The 23,025-nt window shown below is 44.6% G+C and overlaps 1 protein-coding gene across 1 annotated transcript in view; it reads right to left on the bottom strand.

Annotated features, from left to right (window-relative positions):
• Nucleotides 1-3,432: 3,432 nt before the first annotated feature.
• Nucleotides 3,433-23,025, bottom strand: part of LOC148513905 (alpha-2,8-sialyltransferase 8E-like) — a 55,811-nt gene continuing 36,218 nt past the window's right edge. Inside the window, exons 2-7 of the mRNA XM_088481325.1 lie at nt 20,790-20,811; nt 18,208-18,294; nt 15,684-15,828; nt 9,520-9,632; nt 7,455-7,538; nt 3,433-3,892 (exon numbers count right to left, since the gene is read on the bottom strand). Of these exons, the coding sequence (XP_088337451.1) occupies nt 3,433-3,892; nt 7,455-7,538; nt 9,520-9,632; nt 15,684-15,828; nt 18,208-18,294; nt 20,790-20,811 (911 nt within the window). The remainder of the gene's footprint in view (nt 3,893-7,454; nt 7,539-9,519; nt 9,633-15,683; nt 15,829-18,207; nt 18,295-20,789; nt 20,812-23,025) is intronic.

The raw sequence follows: 23,025 nt of genomic DNA, 5'->3' as shown, positions 1-23,025 counted from the left end.
TTTTTAACATACTGTCTTACTGTACATTGCATTGACTTCCTGCCTACAGTAGGCAGAAAAGCTTTCAAATTGAATACAGCGATAATTTTACGCCTGGCAAAATGACGTAATCTCCCAAACTGTTTTTAGCCAATCCCGTGTTTTTGCTCCAATGGGTGAAAAAGTGCCAACCAATGTTCTCCCAACTGTCATCTCACAGGCTGTGTTTGAAAAATGACAGTTGGGAGCTGATTGACTGACACCTTATAACTTTTTTATCACTTCTCACTGTCTAACACTGCTTAGTACAGTAAATAGACCCCCTTGGAGTGAAAAGACAAGACCAGCTAAAAACAGTAAATAGACCACCCCAAAATTGAAAACGTCCCTCAGTGTATACAGTACTGTATGTCTACTGTACTGTATTCTACTGTAAGTGCCGGGCAGCTGTGAAATCACTGTGATGGGCAACAGGGATACTGTACAGTATATGACTGTGGGCGTCAACCCCCATTGGCCGGCGCACCCCTGGTGAGTGAAATCCTGGCAAATAGGATGATACACCCCTGCATCTGTGTGTTATTGACTTTTTGTACAGTACCTTTTTAATGACAGATGCACGTGTTGGGTCTCAGGCGCACTTAAAGACTGAATTACATACAGTACAAACACCTATTGTATAAATTAATGACAATTTTTATTTAACCTACAGTAACATGTGTTAACAACTGTCAGTCATCGTCAGATACTGTACTATCCAACACCCTACAGTGCAGTGTACAGTAATGTAGAGTATGTCAGAGTCGTGCATTGTACTGTATTCGTTATTGTACAGTATACTGTAATTCATGAGATTATACAGCAATACTGTACTTACTTCGCCTTATACGCCTCCGGATGCGCTGTAGGCGAGGCCTATCCCTCCTCAGCAGGTCCGACCACCTGCGCTGCAGTGAGCGAACGTTGCGGCGCAGGCCATATAGCCTGTGTATTTCACAGCTTGCACTTCTGTAGGCGAGCTCTTTGTCTTGGTTAGTGGCGAACGCTTGGTCCCGCCACTTAACCAACACAAAGAGCTCGCCGGACGAGTAGCGTCTTGCCCTCAAAGAAGCCATTTTGACTAGCCAGTGACGCACGTCGTACTTCGCACGACGCACGACACACGCCGTCCTCCTACTGGGCATGCGCCCGCCAGAGATGGAAATGCAACAGCATTACAGTAGAGTACAAATACGGTTTTTGGGCTCACAGTATGTGATGCAGAGCCCTGTGTCACATTCTAGACAGTAGATTCACTAACAGTTTCTGCAGTTATGAAATCACTATTCTGTGGTGCTAAATTGTACGGCACCGTCAGTTTTGAATATTCAGGACAGGCACATTCATAGCGGCACACTAGTTGACCTAGCAGACGGGGGATGGTGTCCTAGGGCAGAGCTGACTGCTTACAGTAAATGGATTAACAAAGCTTCCTTTATTATGGTAATGTGAGGCTCTTGGCTTGCTTTGGGGGAAGGGACCTGATGCACTGTGTATGACTCTCGGCCCACTGGGCATGCACCAGAAATCCCATCGCAGCCCTCCTACTGGGCATGCGCCTGCCAGAGATGGAAATGCAACAGCATTACAGTAGAGTACAAATACTGTACCGACTGCAGTAATACAGCCAACTGCGCATGCTCAGTGATAGCATAGCGCTACATGGCGTATGGCTTGGCGCCACAGATCCCATTGTACCCCCCTCCATTTCTAATCCATCGCAGATGGCTGACAGCCACCATAGCGCCAACTGTGTAATACAGAGAGCTCTCTCTCATACAGATCCCACTACTACCGTACTTAGTGTGCAAGGTTGGAGCAGCATCACCAATGTCATCAGTTTGCGATGCAACGCTATTTTGCGCAGCAAACGCACAGTCAGCTTTGAACACAGAGCGCACTCTCACAGACAGAAACCACTCTCAGACACAGTCCAAGGGACGTAGCCATAGTGCACAAGGCTGAGACCGCATATGCGTTGTCGCATGTTTGCGTTTTGCGGTTTTTGGGCGCACAGTATGTGATGCAGAGCCCTGTCTCACATTCTAGACAGTAGATTCACTAACAGTTTCTGCAGTTAGTTATGAAATCACTATTCTGTGGTGCTAAATTGTATGGCACCGTCAGTTTGCAGATGCAGAGCCCAGTCAGCGACCATAGCCAAAGTATGAAATCACTATTCAGTGAAATACAGTACAGTACAGAGCCCTCTCTGGGCACTACAGATTACATTGTAAACCCTCCACTGGGCATGCGCATGAAATCCGATTGACGAAAATGCAGACATTGACGAAAGTTTTGCACTATTGAAACACACAATCTGTTTGTAATGTCTTTCTTTTAAGCAGCCTTTTAATCAACAACACTATAGCCTTTTAAACAAGTTTCACTATAGTGTCCAGAGCAGACAGTGACAAAAATAAAGTGATCATCTAACCACTAGCCCACACGACAGCTACAGTGAACCACAGAGAGTGGCCTCATCCTTGTGCACTCCTCCCGCTGCTGTTTTTTAATTTAAAAAAAAAAAAATTGTCATACTGTAATGCATCCCATATCAGTGAAAGCTGTGCGTGCATCTCATTATTCTACAGTATCGGTTATACCGTGACAACAACTCCGGCAACTTCTCTACTATTCAGTTACTGCACCGTACCGTACAGTATGTACAATACAGTATGTGCAGTGATTTGCATCCTGTTATAAGATGTTACGTACAGTACGGTACAGTACTATATACTGTATATGTATATTATGCGACATTAAAAATACAGTATGGGTTGTGCGTTCATGCAAATGCTGTGAATATGATAGACATTCAGTACAGTGGAGCTCTCGCCATCCAGCGGTTAAGCACTATATTACATGCAATTACAAAAGTGGAGCACTCGCCACCCAGCGGTAAAGCACTGTATTACATGCCGTAGCATATCCTTCGTTGAAGAATACCATGGTATTCCACAAGTCCATGGCGTGACTCAGAGGCCTGCATGCCATGCCACAAGTCCATGGCGCGACTCACGCCACGCCATGAGCAACAAAATAGTTGGGCTGATCTCTAAGTATTGGGGTGTTAGGTGGAGGTTAGGGTTAGGTAGCAGGGTTAGGGTTAGGTATTAGGGGAGGGGGAGGGAGTGCTAGGATTAGGGTGTGGGGAGGGGGAGGTAAGATTTGGGCACTAGGGAGGGAGGTTAGGTTTAGGCACTTGGGAGGGGGTCTTATGTTTAATGCACGGGAAGGGGGAGGTTAGGCTTAGGCACTAGAGTGGAGGTTAGGGTAGGAGATAGGGTAGGGATTAGAATAATACTTATGTGCATTCCTATGGGTGTCAAAGTTCTGCTTGTCAGGATGCCGCTGTTGGTATTCTGACCAGCGGCAGCCCAACAGCTGGGATTTCATACCCAACCCCTCGAGCTAGCACTTTCCAACTTTAAGATACAGAGCCCCCCTCATATGCATCTTTGCATAGAAAAAGAACTCATCGGGCATGGAGTGGAAGCCAGGTTTTGGGTAGATGTTATCGTAGTAGTGATGGGGTACACTGTTTCCTTCTGGATCTTGGGGAAATGGCCAGAACCCATACAGTGTCACCCTATTGCAGAGCTCAACAGCTGCACTGACCAGCATGAGTCCCGTGGACATACGTTTGGCTGACAGCCCCATCTTTTCCCAGTACGTAGACAGTTGCTTGAGATACCCTGGGTGGAAGAATACAACTCTGTTCTGCAAATCAAAGTCTTCCACAGAGTGTTGTACTCGCAGAGAGAGGTCCGTGTTCTGGACATAGGAGAAAGCCGGTAAGAGGATCATTGCAGAGCCATAGCTTTTCAATAGGTCAATGAAAGGTTTTCGTCTTTCGTAAAGCCTCTCAAACCTGCAAGAGGATGCAGCAAAGTGGTCACTTACTTATGTGGAATAAAGGAGAAAGACATGGACGGTGTTGGCAGCAGAGATAGAAAGAAATGTAAGAAAAAAAAATTACACAATGGTGTAATTTTGTTGGTTGTGGTTGTTGATCTAGTTATTGGGGAATCCCCTGTGCTCCATAGAAGATGCACCATCAACTAGCCCCATTAACCGTGATCTGTTCCAGATCATGGGAGCTAACAGAATACCAGAAGGTCCAATATTCCCAGACAAGAGATGGGCAACATACTGTACTGTAGCAGTAACATTTTATGAAAAATTAGGTTTCTTTTGGCAAAACCTTATACTGTTGCTCTGATTATACGACACTTAGGATTTGATTTTGCTTTTACTGTCTACATGAATGCTAACCCACACATTTCTGTATTTTTTTACATTGTGGTAATTAATGTATATAAATAGATATTTTGGGAAAAAATGGTTTGACCATATATTCTGCTGTGTGGTGCAATTGGCGTTAGAACTAGGTAAATGAAGGGGAGGCAATCGGGAAGCCGACTACCTAAATACCGGCAGCCGGCTTCCCGACTGTCATTTCCCAGCAAGGGTGAAATGCCGGGCGTCTAGATGTAGACGCCCGCATTTCCCCAACGCCGGGAGACCGGCGCCCAGCATCCTGATTGTAGGGATGCCGGGCGCCGCGAGCGGACAGCCGGGGGGGAGGGTTAGGTTTATGGCTCCCGGGGGGGACTTAGGGATAGGCACCCCCCCAGGAGGGTTAGGGTTAGGCTAGGGGGAGGGAGGGTTAGGGTTAGGCACCCCCGGTGGGGAATTAGGGTTAGGCACCCCCCCGGGGGACTTAGGTTTAGGCAGCGGGGAAGGGGGTGGTTAGGGTTAGGCACTTAGAGGGTGGATTAGGGTTATGCACTTGGGGGGGAAGTTAGGGGTAAGCACTCCAAAGGATGGGTTAGGGTTAGGGGGGTTAAGTTAGATTAGTAAATACTTACCTATCCACGATCGGGATTTCCAGCGCTGTCGGGCTTTCGCTGCGTCACACTCTGCTCCTGTCGGGCTGCCGCTGACGGGAATCATACCAATTCCAAATGAAAGGAACTCCAGAGGGAACATTTACTAAAGTGTGGTTTTTGGAAATCATCATTGGTTGATCCTCTGGGCTCCACTTCTAAAAACCCGCAAAAGTGTAATACTTGATGGCTAAGTGCATTACGAGATATCAATAGTCTCTTTATTAATATATGTCATTGTCTATGCTGAAATAAACTACTAATTTTTACTCATTTAGATTATTGTTTATGTCCAAACAAAAATACTAGAGCGCAGTTTTTATGTTTTTTTTTAAGTGCATTTGGAGGCAAATATGGAGCGGAACAAATTCCAGAAGCAAATTCACATTCACAATCTGTCCAGTGTAAATCATATATTGTTTGCTGTATGAGGAAGACAAGGTGTGTTACTTATAGTTATTATTATTATTATTATTATTATTATTATTATTATTTATTTATATGGCGTTACAACTGTTCTGCAGCACCTTACATAGTACATGAACATATAAGTAACCAGTGACTTACAATACAATACAATACAAAGCAGGACATGGACATGTATAATAAATATTGCTATATTAACGACCTTTACGCCCACATAAGCAGCCGAGTGTTGGTTGCCCTAGTGGGGAGTAATAGATAAATTAAATTACAGTTCCAGCTGTGGGTAATGGGAAACTGTATGGAGCATTTTGTTTACAGTTTAAAATGAAACTGATACATGGAACCAAGGGTCTCATTCAGACCCCCTCGCGAGCGCTGAGCGCTCGCAAGCTGGTCGATGTTGCCCAAATGCGCATGCGCACGACGGAGGCGCCTCTATCATGCGCATGTGCGAGACCCGAATAACGATGGGGTAGCCGTCGTTATGGGTCTCGCACCAAAGGGGGCGTGCTGTCGATGGTGATTGACAGCACGCCCCCATTGGTGGGCGTGCCGGGGGTGTGGCTGCCCAGACGGAGGCGTTCCCATGGGAACGCCTACCGTCTGGGTCCGGCCCCACTGACTTCACTAGTGATGTCAGTGGGAGTGATTTTGGCTCTGATAGAGCCAAAATCACTCCAGGGTTTGCGGCAATGAGACCCTACCACAAGGGTCTCATCGCTAGCCCGATGGTCGCGATGGTCACCCACAGCTATGTGAGTGTCCAAAAGGCAACTTCACAAATAAATAAAACACGCCCTGATTCAGAGCGGGTGCTCGTTCAGAGCGTCCGGCTCTGAATCAGGCCCCAAGTATTTACAATGGTGTATAGAGTTTGAACCATCGGTATTAGCAATAATACCTGAGTATGCAACTCCTTCTTCTCTCTAGGCCTGATTCAGATTGGATTGCAGTAGCTAATACGCACACTGATTGGTGCATTCTGCGCATGCGTACGCCACTGTGATTGGCACTGTGATCACAGCGGCAACGCAAACCCATCGCAGAATGATTGACAGGAAAAGCCCATTTGTGGGTGGTGATGGAGGGGGTTGGTCGGGCGAATGCAGGCGGGCCATTTCAGGGGTGTGCATAAATTAGCCACTGCAAAGCCATACGCAATGTGAGGTCTCATAGCGTCCATGGTTATTAGCAATTTCTGAGTAAGGTCAGGATTTGCGCAAGTGTGCACATGGGTTCAATGGTACTCGATTGTACCAATGGTTTCGCTATTCTGCTAAGTACAGTATTACAGATGTGCGATCTCAATAGTTTGGATTGCTATCGCAGTTGAATTGTGTCCGTACACAGTATTGCGATCTGTAGTGAATCAGGCCCTCTCTCCCTTACTACTGTAGTTTAGAAGCAGTTTCTTTATGTATTTTTTTGTTAGTACAGGTTGAGTCTCCCATATCCAAAATGCTTGGGACCAAGGGTATTTCGGATATCGGAATATTCCGTATTTTGGTATATTTGTAATACCATATTGAACTGTTTTAGGAATAGGGCCCAAATCTAAACACAGAATGCAGGAAATTTTATACAATATTTTCAATAATTTTGTGGCTCCAACAAAGTTTGTGTACATACATGAAATTAATTTATGTTTCATATACACCTTATACACATAGCCTATAGGTCATTTTATACTAAATTTTTTATCATTTTGTGCCTTAAACAAAGTTAGTATACATTGAACCATCAAAAGTCAAAGATTTCACTATCTCAGTCATGCTAAAAATATTCCGTATTTCTGAATATTCCATATTTCTGAATATTCCGTATTTCTGAATATTCCGTATTTCGGAATATTCCGTATTTCGGAATATTCCGTATTTCGGAATATTTGGATATGGGAGACTCAAGCTGTAATAATTGAGAGCTGGAAGATACATTTTTTATTGTTCCACTGAAGTCTACCAATTTAAGAAACTCTAGTTATAAAATGATTGAGCAACTTGCCTTGTTTTACAGTATGAATGAAAAGATAAACAGCAGTTATTGGAAAACCAATTTTTTTGGGGATATTTTTACCATTATTTAAAAAACTAAACAGGTAAGAAAAGTTTTGGATCTTACTTTTTTACCAGGATACTGGGGTTTGTGCTGACAATATCTGACTTTTCACCAGTGTCCTTGTTTAGGAGAGGAGGCAAATTAAACCTGTAACAAGTAAGAACCAAAGAATGTAAAATTCATGCAAAGGTTCAATGACATATAGGGGTGGGTAAAATCACGGGCAAACTAAGTTTCATTGTGGTACTGAGGTGCAAAATACAAGTGATATATTTTCTGTTTCATGCTACTGAGGAAGCTGTGGGTTCTGCCACAGCGAAACGCGTCTAGTACCCCACCACTATTTGACACAGCACCTGAGACCTTGTGTGAATTTGCTTCTGGAACAGCACCACCTACTGCTTCCCAGCCTGTGCCTCAATGTCAGCACACCAGTGCAGGAACTTCTGCATACATCTCAGGCTGCGGACAATCCAACCAAGTCTGGTAATAACTAGCTGGCTATTATTCTGGATCCTACACAAAGGACAGTGACTATTGTAATAAGGGCCTGATTCAGAGCCGGATGCTCTGCACAGAGCGCTCGCTCTGAATCAGGGCCCTCCTATCTCAACTTGGAGCGGCCTCATGGACGCTCGCATAGCTGTGGGTTACCACCCACAGCTATAGCGAGCGTCCATGATGATGGTCGCGATGGTCAAGACCATCGCAATCATCGGGCTTGCGATGAGACCCTGCAGTAAGGTCTCGCTGCCGCAAGCCCTGGAGTGATTTTGGCTCTATCAGAGCAAAAATCACTCCCACTGACATCACAACTGATATCAGTGGGGCAGGACTCAGATGGTAGGCATTCCCATGGGAATGCCTCCATCTGGCAGCCACGCCCATGGCACACCCACCAAAGGGGACGTGCTGTCAGTCACCATCGACAGCACGCCCCCTTTGGTGCGAGACCCGGAGCGACAGGAAGTCCACTCGGGCTTACGAGAGTTGGGGCCCTACCACAGGGTCTCCTCACAAGCCCGATGGTCATGATAATTGCGACCATCTCCAGGCCACTCGCAAAAGCGGCCTGAAGAAAAAACGCCCCTCACCTGCTTTGTATGTGTTACACCAGCCGATAAATTACAGTCATCCATCCCTCACCTGCTATGTATGTGTTACACCAGCTGTTACACTACAGTCTTCCATCCCTCACCTGCTATGTATGTGTTACACCAGCAATTACACTACAGTCATCCATCCCTCACCTGCTATGTATGTGTTACACCAGCAATTACACTACAGTCATCCATCCCTCACCTGCTATGTATGTGTTACACCAGCTGTTACAATACAGTCATCCATCCCTCACCTGCTATGTATGTGTTACACCAGCTGTTACACTACAGTCATCCATCCCTCACCTGCTATGTATGTGTTACACCAGTTGTTACACTACAGTCATCCATCCCTCACCTGCTATGTATGTGTTACACCAGCTGTTACACTACAGTCATCCATCCCTCACCTCCTATGTATGTGTTACACCAGCTGTTACACTACAGTCATCCATCCCTCACCTGCTATGTATGTGTTACACCAGCTGTTATGCTACAGTCATCCATTCGTTACCTGCTATGTATGTGTTACACCAGCTGTTACACTACAGTCATCCATCCCTCACCTGCTATGTATGTGTTACACCAGCTATTACACTACAGTCATCCATCCCTCACCTGCTACGTATGTGTTACACCAGCAATTACACTACAGTCATCCATCCCTCACCTGCTATGTATGTGTTACACCAGCTGTTACACTACAATCATCCATCTCTTACCTGCTATGTATTTATTTATTTATTATTTATTACCAGTTATTTGTATAGCACACAGATATCCCGCTGCGCTTTACAGAGAATATTTGTCCATTCACATCAGTCCCTGCCTCAGTGGAGCTTACAATCTATATTTCCTATCACATGCTCACAAACATACACACTAGGGTTAATTTTTGTTGGGAGCCAATTAACCTACTAGTATATATTTGGAGTATTGGAGGAAACCGAAGTACCCGGAGGAAACCCACGCAAACACAGGGAGAATATATGTGTCACCAGCTGTAATACTAGTCACTCATTTCTCACCTGAAGACATAGTCCATGCTGTCAATTTCATCACCACAAGAACTATTGAGTAAAATTCCCCCGTTGCCGACCACTGCGCAGGTCTTATATTGTTTGCCGATGAATGGGGAGATCTGTGGAGGGAGAAGGACATACTGTACTGTAATCACTGCAGGAAGAGGTTGCTGAAATTATTATAAAGAGTTTTGTGATAACAGCTTTGAAAAGGAGCTTTATAATATTGCATAATGTGACCATAGAATGCTGTATACCAGTCCCTCTGTATAATGTGACCATAGAATGCTGTATACCAATCCCTATGTATAATGTGACCATAGAATGCTGTATATCAGTCCCTCTGTATAATGTGACCATAGAATGCTGTATACTAGATCCTCTGTATAATGTGACCATAGAATGCTGTATACCAGACCCTCTGTATAATGTGACCATAGAATGCTGTATACCAGTCCCTCTGTATAATGTGACCATAGAATGCTGTATACCAGTCCCTCTGTATAATGTGACCATAGAATGCAGTATACCAGACCGTCTGTATAATGTGACCATAGAATGCTGTATACCAGTCCCTCTGTATAATGTGACCATAGAATGCTGTATACCAGTCCCTCTTTATAATGTGACCATAGAATGCTGTATACCAGACCCTCTGTATAATGTGACCATAGAATGCTGTATACCAGTCCCACTTTATAATGTGACCATAGAATGCTGTATACCAGTCCCTCTGTATAATGTGACCATAGAATTCTGCATACCAGTCCCTCTGTATAATGTGACCAGAGAATGCTGTATACCAGTCCCTCTGTATAATGTGACCATAGAATGCTGTATACCAGTCCCTCTGTATAATGTGACCATAGAATGCTGTATACCAGTCCCTCTGTATAATGTGACCATAGAATGCTGTATACCAATCCCTCTGTATAATGTGACCATAGAATGCTGTATAGCAGTCCCTCTGTATAATGTGACCATAGAATGCTGTATACCAGACTCTCTGTATAATGTGACCATAGAATGCTGTATACCAGTCCCTCTGTATAATGTGACCATAGAATGCTGTATACCAGACCCTCTGTATAATGTGACCATAGAATGCTGTATACCAGATCCTCTATATAATGTGACCATAGAATGCTGTATACCAGACCCTCTGTATAATGTGACCATAGAATGCTGTATACCAGTCCCTCTGTATAATGTGACCATAGAATGCTGTATACCAGTCCCTCTGTATAATGTGACCATAGAATGCTGTATACCAGTCCCTCTGTATAATGTGACCATAGAATGCTGTTTACCTGTCCCTCTGTATAATGTGACCATATAATGCTGTATACCAGTCCCTCTGTATAATGTGACCATGGAACGCTGTATACCAGACCCTCAACATGCACAGGGAATAAATAGATTTCAGGATGGAAAATGCTAAAGAAACACTACTATGTTGTACAATATATTTCTTGGTAATGCCATATTAGTTTTTTCAGACTAAAACATTAGTATATTATTAACCTACTTCTTTGCTTTAAATTTATTGGTGGATTATTTATTTCTCCCCTTAAAAAACAGCTGCTATCTGGTCACATCGGTTTGAGCGGGATGAAGTCATAATACCTGCCAAGGGGATTCCAGCGGTCAGAATGCCAGCGCCGGAATCCTAACACCCATCAGAATCCTGTTGCAGGCATCCTGACCGCCGGCAAGTCAGAGGTAAGTAGCGTGGTTTGGGGGAGGGTTAGCATTAGGCACTAATGGGGGAGACTTAGGTTTAGGAGGCAGGGAGGGGGAGTTTAGGTATAGGCACTAGGGAGGGAGGTTAGGGTTATGTCCCGGGGAGGGAGGGTTATGGGTAGGGAGAGTGGGAGGGTTAGGATACCAACCAACAAGTGTCAGTATCCTAGCCCTGTTAGGATGCCGGCATCGGGCTGATGACCACTGGGATCACTAATGCCGGCATCCCTAATGCCGGCATTCTCTACCCAACCCACTTGAGCACACACAATGCGAGTCTCTGCAGAACTGCTTTGTATGATTAGGTTTTCTGTAATGAGGTGTGGACAGATCATATTTGCTGACTTTCCTATGGGTGATGAAGGGGGTGTCGCTTTGTTAAGTGGAAAGCGAGGATTGGGCATGATGCTTCGCTAGCCTCATCATTGCCCCATCCCCTCTTTATAGTGCTGCAATTTCCAGCATTGTAAAGCAGGGGGTGGGGATACAATGATGCAGGAAGTGGGTGGCATGCAGATGGAATCCCGGATACTTGTCCACTCTTCTGGATGTCTGGGAGAGGCACCCATGATTTTGGAGTGTACTTGCCTACCCTCCTGATTCGGTCAGGAGCCTCCTAAAAATGAGGTGCCACTCACGGGTCCTGGCGAACCATCCGCCCCCCCAGTGGTTACAATATAAACCCTGGCAGCGGGGGGGCCGTGATGCGTTTCGCGCTGAATCACGTCATCATGGCTCCGCCCCCTGCTTCACAATGCCGTTAACCTCAGCATTGTGAAGAGGGGACGCCCCATGCTCCTCCCCCAATGATGTGTCATTGCCACATCACACCCCCTTTTGCCATAACATGCTCTGACCAGTTGGAGGACTACCTCCTTCTATTTTTTTATACTCTTGGTACCTCCATTTCAGAAGTCCTGTCCCTAATTGATAGAGCTCACTGTGCTCTTGAGCCTTGGTTGCAACACCCTGCCTTGCCTAGAGATGTTACTTCAAGTTAAGGATGAAATCCAAGGACAGGAAGTCCACAGCTATCGCCTCTGAAGGGACCAAGCTACTTACATGCTAAAATTTATCTCCCTTTGCTCTGTTGAGAAGAAGGGGAATAAAGTACACAACTAAAACTCTGAGAGAACATAACATCAAAAATAGGTGGAAACCTTTAAATTGCAGGTCCAACTGGATGGGGGCCCTCTCTGTCAGAACCCTTGGTGAAGCCCTTCATCTTCTTCAATAATTGAATCTCCCAGGCCCTTCTTCTACTCCATAGGATTCCTCTCCTACCAATGCTGCCTCACCTATTCCACAACACACTCCAAGGCAGGACTGACATACAGTAACGTCCAAGTCCAACTCCTCTTCTGGTACCTGAACAGCTCCTGGTTTCTAGGGTCTTGGTAAAACAAATTCTTCTGGAATAATCTTAATGTTTGAGATTGGCCTCTGGATATTATTCTTATACCAGGGTTTTTAAAATCAGTTTGTGATTTATTGTTGCAAATGGTACAGGGAAATCCTTCTTTGGTTGTTCCTTACAGTTTCTATTAGCGATTTAACTATCTTCTTGCCTTTGTCTTTGCTAATAAGATTATGTTATATTAATTAACCTTATCTTATTGTTATGCCACGTATGTGCTATTGTTATAGTTATAAGACTGACTGAAGATAGACCATTTTCCTGTTAGTAACTGGTTGACCCCTTTTTGCCAGCTTTGCCCTCACCTACAATATTGCTCCATCATCATTAGTAATAACATTGCTATAGCTTATTCTCATTGTGCAGGAGATGGACAGGTTATTGGCCCTCCTATGTGCTTAATTAGATTTGTTTGATTATTTAGCTATTATTGTATTACAATTTCCATAGACAATTTATATAACATTATAATCTTTAGGCTCTATTTACAAAGCAGCGCCTTTTGTTATATAATGATTATTTAGCTATTATTGTATTACAATAGACAATTTATATAACATTATAATCTTTAGGCTCTATTTACAAAGCAGCGCCTTTTGTTATATAATGATTATTTAGCTATTATTGTATTACAATAGACAATTTATATAAAATTATAATCTTTAGGCTCTATTTACAAAGCAGCGCCTCTTGTTATATAATGATTATTTAGCTATTATTGTATTACAATAGACAATTTATATAAAATTATAATCTTTAGGCTCTATTTACAAAGCAGCGCCTTTTGTTATATAATGATTATTTAGCTATTATTGTATTACAACAGACAATTTATAATACATTATAATATTTAGGCTCTATTTACAAAGCAGCGCCTTTTGTAAGCCATTGCTTTCCGGTGGGTTGCTGGTGTAAATTTAAAGCGGCACCTGCAGTCAGTGTAAAGCTCTGAATACTTTATACTGACTGCGGGGGCTGTTTTAAATTTTTCCCTGCAACCCTCCAGAAAGCAGCTGCTTTGTAAATAAAACCCTTAACCTATAAATTTTTATATTTATAGTCTATAATATTGTATGTCGCCATGGCCTTGACTCCAATCCCTTTTAATTGTATCGAAGCTGATATTATTAAACCCCCACTGGAGGAAGAATCGTGGGTGGATGTCAGACAGTGGTATACATTGTCTTGTAATGTCTGAAACCCAAAGAATACAAGTCAGCGTGAATAAGATCAATACCCGACTTTCCACGGGGCATGGAGTTTCAGCAAGGCATGTTATTGTGCGGGGAACATGGGGTTTTGGCTGAATGTTGATGAGAGCCCTGCGAGAAGTCTACATTTGCTATGTCAGTGATTTTCAACCTTATTTAACTCACGGCACACCAAACAAGATTTTAAAATTGCCAAGGAACACCTCAGTCCCCCACGGAGAAAAACAAGCACAATGGTCCCCATGGGAAAGAGAAAACACATACATTGGCCCCCTGCAGAAGAAAACAATCACATTGGCCCCCACAAAAAACAAAATAAAACACATCAACTCACACATAAATAAAAACAATCACACTGTCCCCTACAGAATACACAATAATACACACTGGACCTGATTCAGCAAGGATGGCAATTGCAAAGCTGCACGCAGGCTATAGATATATGGTGTATGCACACAGGCTATATATATATATGATGTATGCACGCAGGCTATAGATATATGATGTATACACGCAGGCTATAGATATATGATGTATACACGCCTTCTATAGATATATTATGTATGCACACAGGCTATAGATATATGATGTATACACGGGCTATAGATCTATGATGTATGCACACAGGTTATAGATATATGATGTATACACGCAGGCTATAGATATATGATGTATGCACACAGGCTATAGATAGATGATGTATGCACGTAGGCTATATATATGATGTATACACGCCTTCTATAGATATATTATGTATGCACACAGGCTATAGATATATGATGTATACACACAGGCTATAGGTATATGATGTATACACACAGGCTATAGATCTATGATGTATGCACACAGGTTATAGATATATGATGTATACACGCAGGCTATAGATATATGATGTATGCACACAGGCTATAGATAGATGATGTATGCACGTAGGCTATAGATATATGATGTATTCACACAGGTTATAGATATATGATGTATGCACACAGGCTATAGATATATGATGTATGCACACAGGCTATAGATATATGATGTATGCACACAGGTTATAGATCTATGATGTATGCACACAGGCTATAGATATATGATGTATACACGCAGGCTATAGATATATGATGTATACACACAGGCTATAGATCTATGATGTATACACGCAGGCTATAGATATATGATGTATACACACAGGCTATAGATATATGATGTATACACACAGGTTATAGATATATGATGTATACACGCAGGCTATAGATATATGATGTATGCACACAGGCTATAGATAGATGATGTATGCACGTAGGCTATAGATATATGATGTATGCACACAGGCTACTCCTGTGTGAACACTCCCCGTTTCTGGGAACAACAGCCACCCCTGCATCCGCACTGCCCATTAAATGCATCTGCCTGTCAATCAGACAGAGGAATTCAAGGGCATGAATGCATCTTAGCACGCTCACAGATTTTGTCCCCCACATAAAAAAACACATTGTCTCCACTGAAAGCAAAATAATAAACATTTGCCCATACCTGTCCTGGAATGGGTATGATAAAGAGGTGGCACAAATCCCGACGCTGGAAGCCCAAACTGTGAAGATCCCATCAGGGGAGGTAAGTACCATAACCCTCCCCCTCTCTCTACTTTAACCCTCACTTAGTGGTGCCTAACCTCCCCCCAGTGGTGCCTAAACCTTACCCCCCCTGCCCCCACCCTAAACCTAAGTCTGCGGACATCTCTCTGCGCTTCTCTGGTGGCACACTTAGGAACCACGGTTGAAAATCGCTTTGCTATGTGGACATACCTTTGGGAGCATTCTGTAGATGTTCTTATTGATCACGATGTGTCTATTTGGGGTTGTCTCATATTTCAGTTTATGTCCTAGTGGAGCATTGTCCTGGGTGACGAGCAAAGTGTGGGAGGCGTTACAGCATGACGCTAACTCTGATCTGTAGTTATATAACAATAAAAAAAATAGTAGGAAAATAATAAAATTTATGAATCCAGAGATTGAAAGTCTCAGCGTAAACAACAACAGAATATTATTACAGCTGACAATAATAAATAAATCTATTCAAAATGGCCAAGCCTAATATGGGTTTACTTTATTTACAAAAAAATGGTTAAGCAAATGACATGGTTGCTACGTCTTAATACAATACCATTAAATCTAAATAATTGGAATTACTTGCTAGAATAATAATAAGAGAAAACAATACAATTTATTTTTATCCACTATATGGAACTCGGGGCCTGATTCAGAGCCGCTCGTAAGCGGCCGCTCGTTCGCTCCGAGCGATGTTCGCACATCTGCGCATGCGTATGGTTTTTTTTAATACGCATGCGTGAACCAGTCAGTGCGGTCGAAAATCGTGTGCTCGCAAAATAGCGAATGCCTGCTAATTTGAGTGACAGGATGAGGCGTTTGTGGGTGGTAACAGGGGAAGGTGCTTGAAAGCGGGGAGTGGAGATCCGAACGCAGGCGTGCCAAACGGTCAACACGGGCGTTTAATGGGAGTGCATAATTAGTAAAGGAGCGTCATTGACCACGTCACTTGGTTGTCTTTTAGCCTGATCTGCTCGCATGATTGCGGTAGGAAAATCGTACCACAAGCACTGCGAGCAGCTCATACGCCTTTTGATGTACTCGATTAATCAAATAAATAGCGGAGATGACATAGGATGTGAGCGGCCAGGGGGCATTTTTTCCAAAATAGTGAGTGCATGTTTTGTTCGCTCGTTCAGACATAGAGGTGTCAACAGACCGCAAACAGCGAGCGCTTAATTTAAATAGCCGGCCCCTTTTTCTGAACGAGCATCCGCAAATAGCGTCCGGCTCTGAATCAGGTCCTCATAACACTATCAGCCTTGTTAGGGTAGAAATTCTTCTAAAAAGTCGTCTAGTAAAACAATGGAGTTCTGTGAATACGCTGCCAAGGGGCATGAGGTGGTTAAGATACGTAAGGTGTAAATAACTTTATTGGAATTAAAACAATATAACAACTTACAACTAACTTATACTAAAATAAAGACACAGACACAGACTGCTTTGGTTAAATGGACGTAACTTGCTTTTATTGAATGTATGACCCTGAGTTTTTAATTTACTTTTGGGAGGCAAAGAAGGATGCTACGTACACTTAGCTCCACCATATGTTACTTAACCAATATTAGAGAGCGACTGATATGCCCCCCTCCCTGTGGTCATTGTAACCTGAGATGTGAAGACTCACAACCCCCTATAATACTGCATAGTATGAGCCTGTCCACAGAGACAGATGCCCAAATTCCTCCCGCAGAGGTAGCCCATACTATGACCCTTCAAAGGAAATGTGTTCCAAAGCGTTTTCGAACACCTTTCGTGGCCGCTGGTTTGAAGCACCTTCCTACCCAACATGATAACATAACCTGGTGTTAGTAGAACACAACATACAGTATAAAGAGCATAAGAAAGAGATAGGGGAGGGAGAGAGGGAGGGAGGAACAAACACCATTCAGAAAGGAAGTTGCTGGAGGTACACCAGCCTGATAAAGGGGGTCATTCAGACCCACTCGCGAGCGGCAGTATGCTCGCAAGTGGGTCGATGTTCCCCACTGCGCATGCGCACGACGGAGGGAGCTCCATCGTGCGCATGCGCGAGGGGAGCGACAGGCTTTCCATTGCTCCAGGTCTCCCACCAAAGGGGGCGGGCTGTCGATGTTGATTGACAGCACGCCCCCTTTGGTGAGCGTGCCGGTGGCGTGCCTGCCAGACGGAGGCATTCCCATGGGAACGCCAACCATCTGAAGCCGGCCCCCCTGACATCACTAGTGATGTCAGTGGGAGTGATTTTGGCTCTGATAGAGCCAAAATCACTCCAGGGCTTGCGGCAGGGAGACCCTACCGCAGGGTCTCCGTCGCAAGTCCGATGGTCGTGATGGTCAAGACCATCGCGACCATCTTTTTGGCCGCTCGCATATGCTGTGGGTGGTCACCCACAGCTATATGAGCAGCCAGGAGGCCACTCCATTTTCCTGGAGGAGGGCCCTGATTCAGAGCGAGCGCTCTGGTTAGAGTGTCCGGCTCTGAATCAGGCCCAAAGTCCACATATAACACTCCAAAAAACTCATACATGGTCAGAAAAACCAACTAACCAAATAAATCCCCAAACTAGTCTATCTAGCAACAGTTGACCAAAATTCCAACCAATTACAACTAAGGACTCATATAGTCTTAAGCTTATTCAGCTCTCATCTTACCTTAGCTCCATAGAGGGGAATATGGGCTGAGGGATGGGGGGGAAATTAGGATTTTTAATGAGGCAATTTTTGCTGGAAAGAATACTCACTTGAGCTGACTGTGTTCTGACTCATTATATACCCATAGACATCTCTGGAGGCCATTGATATAGCCCGGGAAGTCATCTTTCATAATTCTGCAGTAAAAAGCAACTGAATGTAAATATTACTGATCACATACAATAATATATGAAATGTACCGTCTAACACTTAGGGCCCTATTCAATTAGCGGTGAAAAGCCGTTTTCGCCGCTTATTTTTTGCCATTGACGTAATTTCTGAACCGCTTTTTTTTCTCCTAATTGAATATGGCCCTTAGGTGTAAAGTTACTAAGATTCGAGTCTGACTGAATTTTTTTTTTTTTAAACTCGATTTGCATTGCCGAAACTCGGGTGATTTGAGGCTCCTGAAACTGACAAATTTACTAAGAAGTGAGTTTAGGTGAGAGTGACTTTTCCGATAGTAAAGCAGATCAAGATTTCTCCCCAGAGTAGCAAGTTTAGATGAGATCTACTCACCCGAGATTGCAGTGTCTTCTCTCTGCGTAACTCTCCCGAACAAGCAGCCTGCACATATCAGTATCAGTGATATATGTGAAAGCTGCTTGTGTGGTCTACCTGTTAAACAAGGGATAAATCTAAAAATAAAATGACGTAGAGTCCCCCTACCAAAAGACATAACCAGGAGAGTACTGCTAAGCTGGTACTGGTTCTTAAAACTCTGGGGGGAAAGCGTGTAGGGTACTATACCACCATAATTTAGGAACTAGCACCTGGCTGGACAGTCTTGGTTTTTAATATAGGGGGAATAAAATGCATAGAGGTCCCCCTATATTTAAAACCAGCACCGGACCTAAACCGACCAGGGTACAATGCCACAGCCAGTAGACCCTACCACCGGGTCTCCATGGCCAAAAGCATTAACAGCCCAAGCCAGTCAGCCCAAGCCTGGGATCTCAGAGGAGGTGGGGACACCCCAAGAAGGGGGTCCCCCCTCTTCCTAATCCCCAGGCTTGTGAAGCCCGGGGCTCTTACCCGCACCCCTGGGCTGTGGGTAGTGGGGTAATAATGGTGGAAATAGTTCAAAACTATTGTATTTTACAGTGGAACTACAGATGCCAGCATGCCTGCCCTTTGTCACTTGTGGAACTACAAGTGCCAGCAGGTGGCGGGCACCTGTACCCACATTGTAAAATAAATAGTTAAAAAAACACAGTACACACACCGTCTAAAGTACAACTTTATTACATATCTACCTACCTCACTCACACATACTTACCTGCTGCCAGCTGATTGGTCCCCTTGTCCCGTAGAATCCACTTGGAGTACCTGAAAAAAAAACTATACTCACTTCCTTCCTGGTGCCAGTCTCTGTAATTATCACCGTGTCTTGGCAAAAAACACTCTTGACTGTCACTAGCCATTGATATATTAGGGTTTTCTGGCTAGGTGAAGAGAACTTCTGCCTTCTGACAGGTACTCACACGGCTTCACCCTCAAAGAGATGGTCCTGGCCGGTTACCTCCTTCTCTCCACCTGCAGCGCTGCTTAGAGCTGCCTGTCACTTCATGGCTTCCCCGCCTGCCGCTGTATATCACAGCTTCAGGGAGGGTCCCAGAGACTCAGACTCCCAGCCTCTGATATGGAAGTCTCCTCCCCGCCAAACCCTCATTAGCTTTACTTTCTCCAAACCAGATGCCGCCAAAGCTGCACTGAGGTACACGATGCTGGTTGCTAAGAGGTGAGCACTCGATGGAGAACTGCTTTTTCTAACCCCCCCAGCACTTGCACACTCCCTAATATAATCTCTGGTGGTAGCCGCTCGGCCCCTGTTTCACTTCCTGCTGACAGCTCAAGCTACTTCCATAAGCTGAGCACGCTGTCTCCTGAGTCTCCCCAGACCTTGTATGTGGAGGAGCACAAACCTCACAATCATACCTAACATAAACAATAAACAATACATACTATGAGCAGCACTTAGCATATACATTTATAATGAAACACCTGTTTTATCAACTCCCCATAAGATCTCCACAAACAAATATGTATAAATTACAGCTTACTAGTGCTTATAACAAACCAAGGGGTGCTGGATGCTTCATGGGTGCTACACCTATGTTGGTCCATGCACAAAGGTCATTATTTGTACAAAGGAGTTCTCCAGTCTCTGAACTATTTGAAGCCAAGTAGAGGCCAGGAAGAAGCAGATTACGGAAGCAGCATCCGCACTCTGGACGCGATGTAGATAAGCGATGGGGTATTGGGGGTATAAATTGGGGCTAGCTGGATGAACCGCCTTTGTCGCAGGGAAGTTGTGATTTGCTGAAGGAGTAGAGGGGGGCTGGGGGCATGAACCAGATCATACAGGGTTACTCACAAGAGATGGGAGGTGCGGTCCCGGAGGAGGAGAAGTGGGAGGAATCGGCATTAACAAAAGGCAACATTCAGGAATGAGCTTTCTCTTTCTAAGGAACTTTTCCCTCAGTCAGGATCACGTGGGACAGATAAGTACCAATTGCTCTGGCGTTTTATTGTGGTTGATTGTCTAAATATTCCACTCCGGGGCTACACTCTTCTAGGAGCCCATACCTATCCATGCACATCTGCAGTTGCTTCATTATTTGTCCTTTACCTGTCAGTCTTCTTGTCCGTTCCTTAAAAAATAAAAAATAAAATAACAAAGTGGTGGCTTATCTGTTCTAACCCTTTTCACCCCAACCCTCACTGCTACATATCCTACATCTTTCCCTGGCATAATACATTCCTTATCTTTAGGGCATTTCCATTTTGTAATAGTAATCAGTTTATGCTTTGTAATCTCTGTGTACTGTAGATCAGAGTGTTAAGATAAGGGCATATTCATTTCCTAACAAAGCTCTTCCTATATTGCTCCATCCATAGCCGGCTTGGTTTCTTCCCAGGCAACTTTAAGCCCCCCTCTATGTAACGTCTTTTGTTTAACCGATTGGTGTTGTTTATAATTGCCAATATCGTAGTTTAAAATTTTTATCTAAGGGTTTGCATTATAACATATATCACTGCATTTATGGTTTATTATCGCTTTGATTGTATCTTGAATTGATAATCTGAGGTTGTTATCTGCGAGCAGCAATCGCTGCATTTGTTTTATAACCGGTGTGATTGTGGTTACTTTAAATTGATAATTTAAAAGGCTACTCAGTTTCCTACCGCAACCCTTCATTCTTATAACGTCCCCATCCCCTGACTGCAAGCAACTTTAAGCCCCTTTTGTTCTTAGCAACTCGGCAAGGTCCCTGGCCACTGCCACGGTACTCACTGGCCACCAACATGTGAACGTCACAGCAATATTGTGGTTGCAGACCCAGTACCTATGGCCCCTGAATCCGCCCCCTCCCAGATCGGTGGCCATATTGGTTGGGGCACACAAGGGACTTTCTATGTCAAAGAGCCCAGACAATATTACCCTACAAGTGCAGCTCAGGGTTCAAACACCCATCTGCAGTGCACAGCTAGACACAGTAGGCAGTGTCAGTATGAGGGCTTTACCACCCACTGTGTGGCGGCCATCTTGGGAAAGGCAGGGAACAATCATCACACATGGGCCATCTTGGGGGGGGGAAGGGATAATGCAAGACCACCTTTGGAGAGGCAGCAACTATGCAGCAACCAGATTAAAGTAGGCAGGGTGAAAACAGCACGCAATGGCCATCCTGCAAGAGACAGCAAATATGCAGCACCCTAGACAGGGGCTTATCAGAAGGAGCAGATAGTGTCTCATGCAATAGGAAGTGGTATGCAGACAGCTTAGAAAGAGGGGAAAGGAAGGGAAGAAATGGGAACTCGAGCAAAGGGGGAATATTATAATCAGGAGTTCAAATACCCCTATTGCAACCAGACAAACCATGCGGGCAACACAGACAGGCTCGGAATACAAGAGACATGACTCAGAAATTACAGCAACACCACCAAGTAAAAGCAGAAGGACAAGCTATACCCCTCCACCTTACACATAATGGGGGAGATGTATGAAGCCCCGAAGTGGTATCAGCGCACGTTAGGTGCGCTGATACCGCTTCTCCCCGATGTATGATCAGGGGTCGGGGCGGTAAATGATAGGGGCGCTGTCATTATCGGCGCTGCTATCTACAAGATAGCAGCGCCGCGCAGCAGGGCCATGTACGAACGATCATACTGCATGACCGTTCAGCCCGCTGTAGCTGTAGTTATCGACAGCTACAGCCTGGTGCTAACCTATCCCCCGTGCATGTTCAGTGGAGCCGGCCATGACAGAGACACAGCGCATCAGCACTAGGCTGATGCGCTGCTGTCTCTAGCGGGTAGCGCCGGAGGGGGGGAGTTAATGCTCCCCCTCTCCGGCCCATGAGATGTTCTTACATCTCATCAGTAGTGCTTTCTGCTTCACCTCGGTAAAGAGGCAAAGGTGGGAAGCGTTATAGCAGCACGTTAAGTGCCGCTATCGTAAATCTACCCCAATAGGTCTTGAGAATGGTTTAGTGAGCCGGCTAGCATACATGCGGCCTTCTATGCCTCTGTCTGATGGACAGGCAGAGGCATTTAAGGGGCTGTGCAAAGTCAGCCGGCATTCCCACAAATGGGGATGTGTCCGTCCCAATTTTCCAGGAGTGCAAAGCCCAGGGACTGCGTCAACCGACTCAACGTTCTGGGCTCACCAGCCAGCCAGTCTGAGTAAGCCGAGTACACCTGTCAGAGGAGATCTGAGTGGATCTTAATTGTGGTGGGTTAAACGGGGTACGGACATGGCAGGGCTGAAACTAGGGGGGCTGGAGGGGCACATGCACCAGGTGCGCCGCTGCACCTGGAGCCAGTGACCTCCAGCCTGGCGCTGCAGAGAGACTCCAAGCCGG

Source organism: Taudactylus pleione, unplaced genomic scaffold (genome assembly GCF_031769625.1).
Source record: "Taudactylus pleione unplaced genomic scaffold, aTauple2 ptg000268l, whole genome shotgun sequence".
NCBI lineage: Eukaryota > Metazoa > Chordata > Amphibia > Anura > Myobatrachidae > Taudactylus > Taudactylus pleione.
Note: the sequence above shows the minus strand (reverse complement) of the source record. Positions and strands in the feature narration are given on the sequence as shown.